Source organism: Chelon labrosus (genome assembly GCF_963514085.1).
Source record: "Chelon labrosus genome assembly, chromosome: 1".
NCBI lineage: Eukaryota > Metazoa > Chordata > Actinopteri > Mugiliformes > Mugilidae > Chelon > Chelon labrosus.
Genome location: NC_140337.1, coordinates 28,025,441 through 28,037,468, shown reverse-complemented (window position 1 = coordinate 28,037,468; position 12,028 = coordinate 28,025,441). Strand labels below are relative to the sequence as shown.

Genomic DNA, 12,028 nt, shown 5'->3' with positions numbered 1-12,028 from the left:
TGTTTCATAACCCTAGCTATGTTTTTATTATTGTAATCATGACAACAAAGATCCTCCAACCTTAGCAGAAGTACTTTAACAAATTAAAGTTTAGCGCATGCCAGGAAGTCCAGCTAGCTACTATAGTAAGAACATAGCTAGCATGTTGGCAGAAGATTCTCTGTGTAGTTAGAGTAAGGAATAACTGCTGGTAGGTCCTCACAGCAAGCTGATTGGTCCACACCTTTGCAGGTAAGACACAGCCAATTAGAAGCATTGCTGTGAGAATCCAGCTCCAGACTCAAAGGGTATTGCTGCCTTCAGTTGCTGTTCACCGTGTTGATGCTGATATTTCCAACAGTAATTTTCTTTCTTTACACATTTGTAGCTGTCGTTAGCTTGCTAATTGTTAGCCTCGGTGGCTTCTAGATGCCAACAGTTGCCTAGCAACGTCGTTCTCGCGACTCAAGGTGAACATGACACGACATTGCGTGTCATAATCAGGAGCTCAGGAGTTCTATTTGATCACAGTACATGGATCCTTGCAACCCCATGACATGTTTATAGCTTTAGTATTATATTTTGTTTTAGGACGAAGCTCAACACCTAGGCAAAAGGTTGACTGAGGGATTCGTGTGCAACAGTTACTTCATTTAACAGTGTCAGTTGATAAAAAGAAAACATAAAATGCGTCATCGTGACATTAACAAGTAGCTATTTGGATTTCATTATGGGTCATATTTCAACCAGTAGATAAAAAATATACATATATGCTTTGATAGTCCTCCAACCAAGCAGAGCCATTAAGTTGTAAACTAAGTCAACCCCATGGCGCTCTGATGACATATATGACTACTGTTACTCTTCTGTTTGTCACCACATTAAACCCTGCCCCCAAACCACTTGACTGGTTGTGACTTTACAGAAAGTATTGTCTTTGCTCTGTACAGTATTTCATCTATGGGCATCACCAGACCAACAACAAATTAATTAATTACATTTAGTCATTATCTGTTTTTAATATCTTAGGAGATGAAAAAGGTCAGATGCTTGATATAAGAAATTCTAACGTTGACAATGTAGTTGTTGTACTTGTCTGTGAATTGTGGTCGTTCCAATTTTAAGCATTAACTTACCACAATAACAAGTTATACACGTTTATTAAGAGAATTCAATGCTCTAAAACACAGAAACTTCCTATTTTGCCTTGATTTAGTCCGACTTCAGTTTTTGCAATGTGGTCTGAACTCCATGACTGGTGGTTGGTTGGTTTAGTGCCACCGTGCTACATTTAGTAAATTTAAACCTATTAAAATATCATCTTGTGTGGTTTCACTCAGGTCTGGTGTCTCTGAGTTAATGTTAGCTCAGAGTTTAAGACCTGCTTAAGTCAGACGACCAAATTCTGAGGCTAAGAGCGACACAGTTTAACCAGAGTTCATTTGTGCATCACGAGCTTTACAGTATTAGTGTCGCTCTTCCTGGAGTTATTCACAGCGACGGATGCTCGCGGTTTCATTCACGTCATTCTTTCACTTCCTCTCTACCTCTTTGTCTTTATCTCTCTCCCACTCTCTCTCTCTCTCTCTCTCTCTCTCTCTCTCTCCCTGTGATCACTGTAAATATAAATGATTTGAGTTTAAATCAGACATTCAGGACTTGATTGATGTGGCGAAGGCAGACAACAACGGCAACCGTTGCACAATAAAAAAAAAAACTTATTCTTTCACCCCGTTTCTTCTTTCTTCTGTGTTCTTCACTTGTCTACTTCCTCCACCCACCTGCCTCTCTTTCTCTCTTTCTCTCTTTCTCTCTTTCTCCTCCTCCACCTCTTCTGTGTCCCTTGTCGCTCAGCTACTTCAAGGTTCCCCACCTGTGGCATCACATCGACCCCTCATAAAGTCGAGGCAAGGAAGAAAAGCTGGAGCTGAGGAAGAGATAGAGGAGGAAGAGGAGGAGGAGGAGAAGAAGAAGAAGAAGAAGACAGTCATGATTCACTCAAGTGAGTACCTGTGCACACACTGTCGAATCTCCATATTTAATCGGAAACTCGGTTCTCTGTGGTGGGAACTTAAAAACGTCTGTGATGAGGGTTATGAGATGAAAACTTTCTAAAGTGCAGCCGGGTACAAAAAAACAAAGGCAGCATTGGAAACATCCACAAAAGCCACACTTTACGCAGAGCAAAAGGAGCATTAACTTTCATGCTCTTCCGCTGACAAAGCTTCATAGTTTTTGAGCATCGATCATTTATCACTTCGGCGTTTGTGCCCAGGCAACATGGAGATGTGGACCGAAGAAAGGCAGAGTAGCACATCTGATCTACGGAGTACTGAGAAATGTCTCTTTGCTAAAATGGTTTCAGTTGTGTTTCAGTCAGAGACAGGAAGATCACCTCAGGTCTTCAGTCTAAGCTGGTTTTTCATGGCAGAATAACTCGAATTAGAGCCACAGTTTACAGTTTGTACACCGATGTTTTTAATGTGGAGTCCGCATGCAGCGTGCAAATACACTCGTAGGTAAACTTGTGCAAACCTTTTATTTATTTATTTATTTATTTATTCATTTAACTCGTGATTAACACAGTCGCACATCTGGTTATTGTGACCAAACAGTAGTTTGAGAGACTGGGAAGGGATCAAAGCAGCAGTAACACTGTGGAAAGCAAGCAGACTCTGAAGTGCGGTAAATGATTTTACCATGCAGGGGGCAGTTTTACACGCTACAGGATCAAAACTACCCGAAATCCCAAAAGAAGAAGAAACAAATGAGCAGAAGTTAATGCGTCTTTTGAACAACAAGTTCTAAGTTTCTCTTGGCGAGAACAATTTTTGTCAGTGTGAACTGAGTTACGAACTGAGCAGGTCACCTGAGCACCTGAGATGTAGATAAGAGTTAGAACAAACTTGGCAAATAGCAAAAATGGGATTGGACTTGTTCAGTAGCGTGGGACTCAAAACCTGGAGTCAAACAGGTTTGACTAAGGTTTCTCAGTATATGACTCAAGTTGTCGCAGAGGGAACCGGTTTGTTTGGTCAACAGCTGTGGCCCAGTCACAAGGATTTCAGTTGTTGTAGTTCTTGTATGAGTTCATCTGCAGGAAATGTAATGTCATGTAGGCAATAAAAGTTATTATTTTTATTATTATTACTGTTTTACTCATGATTAACACAAAGTATGTACTGGTATTTTGATCAAACCGCAGAATGGGAGATCAGGACGGGATCAAAGCAGCAGAAACACTGAGGAAAGCAAGTAGAATCCAAAGTGTGGCACGTGAATTTACCGTGCAGGGGGCAGCAATACACCATGTAGCATTAAAACTACTGGAATGATCAATTAAAGTCCTGACAGGTGTTTAACTTGAGTTATTTGCATTTACTGTCGATTCGAACTGAATTGAGCAGGAAGCTTTTTGAGCAGCTGAGCTGTCGATAGGAGGAAAACAAAAAATTGAAAATTACACAAATACACAAAAAATTCACAAATAGTGTGAATATTTGGTTGGTGATGGCCTGCCGGTAGAAACTGTTTTAAAATCTGTTTGTGTCTTCAAACCCAACATCTCGTCTAATGTCAATATGTTAATTTAGAATTAGGATTAAGTAGTGTTCATGGTCAGGGTAGGTGGGTAAGGAGGAGGAGGACAAGAAAAAGAAGAAATGGAAGGAGAAGACAAAGAAAAGAGAAGAAAGAGGAGGAGATGAACAAGAATAATGAAGAGGAGAAGAGGAAGAAGGTAAATGAGAAGAAGACGATGTAGATGAAGAAGTCTTTCCTCCAGTCCTGAATGTCTTAAGTGTACAACTTTGTTGCGGTCAACAAGCCAGTCGTAACAAGAGTCTTAGAAGATGACCAAGATGTCTCCACGTCTCCATCGTCTCTGTCCACATGGATTCCAACTTGGTTCATCTTTGTTTTTCTACCTCCATGTTTCTGTCCCTCCTGGAAACTCCTCAACCTGATGTTGATTTATTAGTAGATGAGTAGTAAAGGTTACCACCAGAACTTCTACACCTCGTCCATCAGGAGGTTTTTATTCAGATTTCTGACTTCTGTTCAGAATTCTTGTGCCGTAGATCACATTTATATAAAAGTATGCGATGTAAAGACCTTTGTAACAACAGGAAGGTCAGTTTGTTTTTCTTTGTTGTCAAACATCAGAAGCTCTGATTGTTCCCTTTGTCCAAAACTCAAATGTTGCGTGGAGGTTTGAAACATCAGAAGAACGAGTCAATGGGCTGTCGGTCGGTTCGCCGCAAACCGCCAGACGAGAGTTTGTCATTCCCCGATGATGGCGACGACTTCGTCTTCAGGGATTTGTCTGTTTGTTGCCGTCACCTGGAGATCACATGACAGCCGTCGTCTCGCCCGCGTATGTTTTTCTCAAGCTCCGTAGTCACACAGGAAGACATGTAGCCGTGTGTCTCTGCACACGCACACACCTATATGCATAGGCACACATACACACAACGAGGGTGTTAGTTATGCTGAAAAGGAAACTATACTTCCTGACAAAGACCTCCTACTCAAAACCACATTGAGAAGAGAGACAGTTCAACTAAAACAGACAAACTCCTCATGCTGTCAGTTATTTCTGGATGGAGAGCAGTGACCAGTGAATATATGCTTCAGCCTCTTTACGCCACTTAAATCACCAATAATACGAATAATAATTAAAAACATAACTGCTGCACTGAAAAGACACTTTAATATTGTTTAGTGCAGAAAACGGAGCCTTATCTGATCAACAATTTACTGTAGTTGTAAGAGACTAGTTTTTAATCTGGCTCCATAAAACCTCAGATTGGGACGATTTTACGTACAGTGAACATACATTTGTCAAATATAGCCAGGCTTGTCACAAACAGGGAAAACAAAGGAATTATACGATTCGTTTTACAATCATTTAATTTATCAATTCTTTTTCAGAGAAGTCGATCCATCTTTTGGTTAACGACTGAAATAAACAATTATTTTGACGTTCCAACGAGAGCGCTTGACAGAGCGGTTGTCAACGGCAACTGTCAATCATTGTGATGTCATGTCCCCTTTTTGTAGAAACAAACAACTCAAACGCAACTTCTCAGAAAACACTTGAACATGCATCAGTATTATATTAACAACTTAAAATGACGGATAAAAATGATTAGTTTTAGTTTGGTCTCACTAACATTGAAGGGGCGGAACTTATCAACGAGCCACCAGGGGGAGCTATACTCGCTTTCGCTTCACTGTTGAGGAGCAGTCATGGCGTCCATTTTTCTACCAGTCTATGGTTTGTGACAACGTTACCGTCAAAGTCACTGCTGTAAATCTCTGGCAAGTGCAGTTGCAGCTTACCACCACAGGTGTCGCCAAAGACTATCAGCATTTTCACCATTCATTCCGTCATTCATTCGTTCATCTTCTGTAACTGCCCATCCAAGCTGTCATCGGGCAAGAGGTGGGGTACACCCTGGACAGGTCTCCAGTCTATCTCAGGGCTAACACAGAGAGACAGACAACCATTCACACTCACACCTACGGCCAATTTAGAATCACCAATGAACCTAATCAGCATGTCTTTGGACGGTGGGAGGAAGCTGGAGTACCTGGCCCATGGATTCAAACCCGGGACCTTCTTGCTGTGAGCTGTGAAGCCCCCATTTTCACCAGTTCTGATGTAAGTTTTTGTCTGTTTTGTTTCCTCTTCCAGATCACTCCATCCACTCTATCTTCTGCTGCTGCTGCTGTGCCGTTCAAACCAGGTATAGTACAGACGCTGGATGTCTAAGGGTGCAAACGGTCTACACGGTTCACATCTAATCTAATAACTAACATCTTTACAGCTTGTTCCAAAATATGCCTCATGTAGCCAAGTCATGACACACACACGCACAACAACCAGCTGTTCATGGTTCTGATCCAACAGTACGTAGAGATCCATTAGAGACAGCAGCTGGTACAATATTCTACTGACCACATGATATTTGTTTGTATACAGAGTTTGAAACTGAGATTAGATGTCAAGTGGTGGTTGGGGACACATTTTAATGCCCGGTGTGAACATATGTAGTTAAAGTTAACCACTTGTGAACATATGCTCGAATGTTGACGCGAGGTCTAAACGAGTCCACAAACGTAACACGGATTGCATTTATTTATTTATTTGTTTATTTATTTCAGGGAAATCAGTACCAGGATGGAGGTGGAAGACCGCAGCTCTCGTTGTTTCCCGGGTCGACGATACCCCGGACATGCCCGCCCGGTAGGACCGAGTGTGTTAAGGTGCTTTTGTCCTTTTTCTGACTAATTTCTACTCATTAATGTTTCCTTTGTCTCCCTTGCAGGTCGAGCGGTCGAGGAGGAAGCTCCCCCTTCCCCCACCCGACGACGAGGAAGGCGAGGGGTTGCTCAGCGTCGTCGCCATGTACGACTTCACCGCCAAGGAGGACACCGACCTCACGCTCAAACAGGTACAAACACACGCAAAACTCTCAAGAAACACACAAACTAAAACGAAGACGTGTCGAGGTAACGTGTCGCGTCCGCAGGGCGAGGAGTACATCATCCTCCACAAGCAAGACCAGCTGTGGTGGAGGGCGCAGGACAAACACGGGTACGTTAGATTAAATCCATCAGACGTCTACATCGTCACTGAAAACGTCCTGAAGTGGCGTTGTCGTTCATGTTTTTCTCTGTTTCCATCAGGAATAAAGGATTCATCCCCAGTAACTACGTGACAGAGAAAAATAGAATTGAGGCAAATCCGTAAGTCATAATATTGTCCATCAGTTTCAAATTGTTATTTTATTTAATGGTGTAAGGCAGAGGTGTCAAACTCATTTTAGTTCAGGGTCTCAGAACTGCGACCCCTAGTGATCTAAGGCATGGTTTTCCTTCTTAAAGGTGGTACTGCAAGAACATCACCAGGACAGAAGCCGAGCAGCTGCTGAGACAGGAGGTATTTACCTTTCTACCTCCACATCTACATGTATATGTGCAAAATATCAATTATACGACATTTCCTAATTATTTCCTAATTACAGACTAATTATTCTGTAATTGATCCAGTTGTTTGTTCTAGCGTGTTCCAACTACTGCTTGTCTTTGTGTTATCTGACAGTAGAATGACATGTGAAATAATAGTCATTTCAGACTCACGCGCTTAAACGACCTTTAAATAAAATCCCCTTGTTCAGGCAACAATTGACAGAAAATCAAATGTTTGTGTCTCTGAATTTCTTCTCTGAAGTGATCGAGGACGCCAAAAGACAATAATTACTAAGTGAACCTCTGTGTCGTTAGAACATTAGGATATAAAGCAATATTCTGTAATATGTTAAGTTAAATAAATATTCATGTTGAAATATCAGTTACAACATAAATTTTATTCTTTTCGTCACTGAAAAATTCCATGAAAGCTGTCAAAGGTCAAAGGCTACTGATTGCAGAGCCTGGATAAATCCACCAGGGGGCAGAAGACACATAAAGAACATGAATTTCAGGGAAATATCGAAAAACAAATTAATTTGGGCCTTATAGGGTCACATTAATAACCACTTTTATTACATCCTGTTGTTTTCCAGGACAAAGAGGGTGGCTTCGTGGTGCGGGAGTCCAGTCAAAAGGGAGTCTACACCGTCTCTGTTTACACCAAGACATCAAGGTGATTTATATAAGAATAATAAGAAAAACCTTTATTAGTCCCGCAATGGGGAAATTGCAGTTTACAACAGCTTACAGAAAATGTAGAATAAAAAATAACAAGAGCAAAAAGAGTAGCTAAAGATAAATAATGAAATAGAATCAGATAGAAATATTGTGAGAAATTTTTACACTTGTGGTGTAGTAATACTGCACATATTAAGAGTGTTCGTTGTGGAGCCTGACAGCAGCAGGAAGGATCTGCTGAAGGATATCTTCACAATCAAGATCCCAGACTGACTTTAAAATCCACGTTTACAGTGAATATTTACCTTTAAACTTCTCTGTCTTGTGTGCAGTGCTAACGGGGACATTCGGCATTACCAGATCAAAATAAGTGACACCGGACAATATTACTTGGCTGAGAAACACACCTTCAGCTCCATACCTGATGTTATACACTACCACGAACACAACGCAGCAGGTACAAAGACACATGGGTCGTCTGTGAATGCGAAGGCAACTGTTGCGTGCAACATTTAATGCTTCACTCTATATGACGTGTGTCAATGTGTAGGTCTAGTGACCAGGCTGCGATACGCAGTAGGACCGATGGGGAGATGTGTGCCCGCCACGGCAGGATTCAGCTCAGGTGAATAAATACTTTACATATTTTACTTAAATCTGTTCTATGTATCATTTAACAACTAGAAATCAGTAATATCTTTGCTAAGTTTTTACCAGGTATAATATATTCTGTGTCTAGTAGTTTAAGCTGCCAGGTAGCGGTTAAGTTTGTTTTTAAAACCAGGAACGAAAACTGGAAAAACACTTTTATTTTTAAATCCAAAAACAAACTTCAAAAAATGCAGAAGTAGAAGAAAAAGAAACATTTCCCCCTGTTGTCTGAAACAAACAAGAGAAAGTTAAAATTAGACTTAATTTAGATGTATTTTCCTTCAATAAAACAGGAAGTAGTCTCCACGGTGACCACTGGTCCAGGTCTCTCTGGTCCAGGCATGGATCATTGTGTTCAGCACTAAATAAACCTGGTTCTTCTCCAGATTCAGAGAGAAATTCAGATGACCAGATACCCTGTGTCAGCAGAAAGACCAGATGTCTATAACTTTATATGCAGACGATCTCTTGTTTTACACATCAGATGGTACAACTTCTTCCCTAAGAAAGGTTGGATTGTAAATTTAAATTTTACCTCCAGAGATGATTTATTGGAGCTATTTAGCCTAAATTCAGGATGCCATAATCATGTGATAAACTAAAAGTAAATTTTGGGGAGCGTATTCTCCCTGTTTGAACTTCTTTTTAATTAGACTTTCTTTGTCTTCCCTCTTGTCTTCCTGCTTTGGTTTCCATCCTTCAGAGAAGTGGGAGATCAACCCCAGTGAGTTGACGTTCATGAAGGAGCTGGGTAGCGGCCAGTTCGGCGTGGTGAGGCTTGGCAAGTGGAGGGCTCAGCAAAGAGTGGCCATCAAAGCTATCAGGGAGGGGGCCATGTATCAGGAGGACTTCATCGAGGAGGCCAAAGTCATGATGTGAGGACGGAAAGAAAGGATGAAGATCGGCAAAATAAGTGCACCTTCAAACTTTCTGCGTTTGTTTTTTTCTTCTCTTTCGCAGGAGGTTGTGCCATCCAAAACTGGTGCAGCTGTATGGCGTTTGCTTGCAGCAGCGCCCCCTGCTGATCGTGGCTGAGTTCATGGAGAACGGCTGCCTGCTGAATTTCCTTCGGCAGAGGGGCGGAGCTCTGAAGGACTCGTGGCTTCTGTCCATGTGCCAGGACGTTTGCGAGGGGATGGAGTACCTGGAGGCCCATAGTTTCATCCACAGAGACCTGGTGAGTCACCTGGTACATGGTGTTGGTGTCCATGACATGCACCGATGCATTTTTTTATTGGTCACGATGGAACTAATTGCAAATATTTCATATTTTATTAAGCTCTGTAATCATGTGTCATGTGCTGTCAGTGCACAAATGTTGAATGTTCCTTTAGCTAGAGCTTAGCCCAGCTTTTTATCACCTCATAGTATTTGTGTGAATATATTTTAAATTGTACTACCTGTTGCACAGCCTCTTGGGTAAAATGGCTCCGTAGCCCATTTTTCTTATTTTGTTTTTCTCACGCAGGCAGCCAGGAACTGTCTGGTTAGTGAAAACAACGTGGTTAAGGTTAGCGACTTCGGAATGACCAGGTATGGCCGCCATTTTACTTTTACAAGGTTTAAAGGGGAAATATGCCATAGAGTGCTACAAGTTACATCAGTTTAGCTTAGTTTAGCTTAGCTTAGCTTAGCATAACAACCTCCCAGAAAAGTAACAAAGTTTGTCTGTTTAGCTAAATAATTTGAATAATATATGACTTGGAGTCTAAAATGTTGTTTCTAGAAATACTGAATTGGTGAACTGGTGTAACGTGGGCTTAAGATGTCGCCGAGAGTTAGGCTAGCGCTGTACCTTGTTATATGTGCTAGGCTAAGCTAGGCTAAGCTCACTAGCTGCTGGCAGAAGCCTTACAGGTATCCTCAGACGTTCTCCTCTGTGTTCGCGTTTCCAGATATGTTCTCGACAACCAGTACACCAGTTCCAGTGGTGCCAAGTTCCCGGTGAAGTGGTCGCCTCCTGAAGTTCTCCACTACAGCAAATACAGCAACAAGTCCGACGTCTGGTCCTTCGGTGAGGAAGACTGACTTCACCATAATAAGCTCTGCGTCTTATTATTAGTAAAACAAATGCCTGAGAAATTGTTGATGCACTGTACTTTTTGTTCTAGCTCGGAATTTCCACACACTTTAATATTTCATTATAGATCATCAACTGGATAGTCCTCCAACCAGTTGTTATACATTAAGCCCCGCCCCCCAAATGGTTTGAGTACCAGATCTTTGCTGGAACATAATCAGTTCCCAGTTGAGAGAATCCAGACCAACTTTCCACCACAAAAATGTTTGGTCAGGGAAGTCCATCTCACTTCCACGCTACGTTTTTACGTTTCTGCTGAGATTAAAGAATATAATCTACAGGCGGCATTAACGGTACATTATGTTCATGTATGTGTCCGTGTGCAGGTGTGGTGATGTGGGAGATCTTTGCCGAGGGTCGGACTCCGTTTGAAAACCGCTCCAACTTGGACGTAGTCAACGACATCACCAGAGGGATCCGGCTATACCGACCTCATCGCGCCTCGCAATCGCTGTACGCCATCATGTACCGCTGCTGGCACGAGGTACCGCACCACTCCTTCATATATTCATTGGACTGGTACACATTTGCAAATTTAGATTGTCACACTTGAGTTGATTTAGTCAAATCCAGCACATTTCTGGTCTTGATTATCTTCTTCTTCTTCTTCCCCTTCAATGTCTTCGGTTCTTCTTCGGTGGTAATTCGTGGTGTAGAAGCCTCAGGGTCGGCCCCCGTTCTCTGAGCTCCTGGAGGATATCCGAAAACTGGCAGAAAATCCAGATTAACACACACAGAGTATTATACTGCTGATCTTCAAACTGCCTTTTTTATTTTTATTTTTTTACTGTTGACATGACTGTACAGAAGCTGTATTTTGTAATTGTAAATATTTTATTTTAATTAAGTTTTGTCTCCATACTGTGATGTATTTGTAGTTTTGAAAAAAAAAACTTTATAACTTTTCTGTGTATTATTTTGCATTTGAAGTTTATTTTGCACACGGGAAACTCAACATTTTATGACAATGGCCTGTTACAAACTAATGCAGTAGATTTACGGGTTTTTGAAGTTTGCATGCGCACAATGGCTGCCTCACATGGATTAACAATAAAGAATTTGGCAAACTATGTAAGTCCTCCACGTTTGTAGTAGCACACATGTATGTGTTTGTATGTAATTGTGTCCACGAGGTGTATAATAATAATAATTTATAATTTAGCCTTTTTATGAGTTTTTAATGAGCTCAGATTCTTCATATATATATATATATATTAATTTAAATATGTTCAGTGCTGTGAATTATAAAAGGAAGCAGCAATTTCAAAAATGTGCAGTTCAGCAAAAAGGACAGTAGGTGGTGGCAGAGAGCCTCCTTTGACTTCAGGAATGAAATTAAATTAAATTAAAATTATTGAAAAATAATATTTTTTATTAGATAAATAATATATATATAATGTGTTTTTGTTTGTATTGTTTATTTTTAAAGTTGAGTAAATTAGACTTCAGAATTAATTATTTTTTTATTTATTTTTTTTTTAAATAAAATTTCAGTCAAGTCAATCAGTGTCATAAAGGTTCCCTTTGAGGTTTTCTATATCTTCTCAACAAAAGGGTGAGTAACAGCTGGGCCGCAGATACAGATGAGTGGACAGGTGAATAAATCTAACCGGATGTTAGTTTTAATTTCATAACTCAAACAAATCGGAACACACAGACATG

General features: G+C 40.8%; 1 protein-coding gene across 1 annotated transcript; it reads left to right on the top strand.

The window, feature by feature from the left end:
* The first annotated feature begins 1,800 nt into the window (after positions 1 to 1,800).
* Positions 1,801 to 11,468, top strand: txk (TXK tyrosine kinase). Its single transcript, XM_084543943.1, has 16 exons — positions 1,801 to 1,981; positions 5,678 to 5,729; positions 6,148 to 6,229; positions 6,312 to 6,437; positions 6,516 to 6,580; positions 6,673 to 6,732; positions 6,871 to 6,925; positions 7,551 to 7,630; positions 7,968 to 8,092; positions 8,186 to 8,260; positions 8,990 to 9,161; positions 9,247 to 9,463; positions 9,755 to 9,819; positions 10,182 to 10,300; positions 10,693 to 10,850; positions 11,023 to 11,468. Exons 1-16 carry the CDS (start codon positions 1,969 to 1,971, stop codon positions 11,092 to 11,094), a joined length of 1,536 nt encoding a protein of 511 aa, XP_084400069.1. The 5' UTR covers positions 1,801 to 1,968; the 3' UTR covers positions 11,095 to 11,468.
* The last annotated feature ends 560 nt before the right edge of the window (positions 11,469 to 12,028 follow it).

Bases quoted from the DNA above. Each gene is read 5' to 3' on its own strand.
- txk (XM_084543943.1), top strand. The intron at 6,733-6,870 runs GTAAGTCATAAT...TCCTTCTTAAAG, and splicing joins AATAGAATTGAGGCAAATCC to GTGGTACTGCAAGAACATCA. The intron at 9,820-10,181 runs GTATGGCCGCCA...TCGCGTTTCCAG, and splicing joins AGCGACTTCGGAATGACCAG to ATATGTTCTCGACAACCAGT.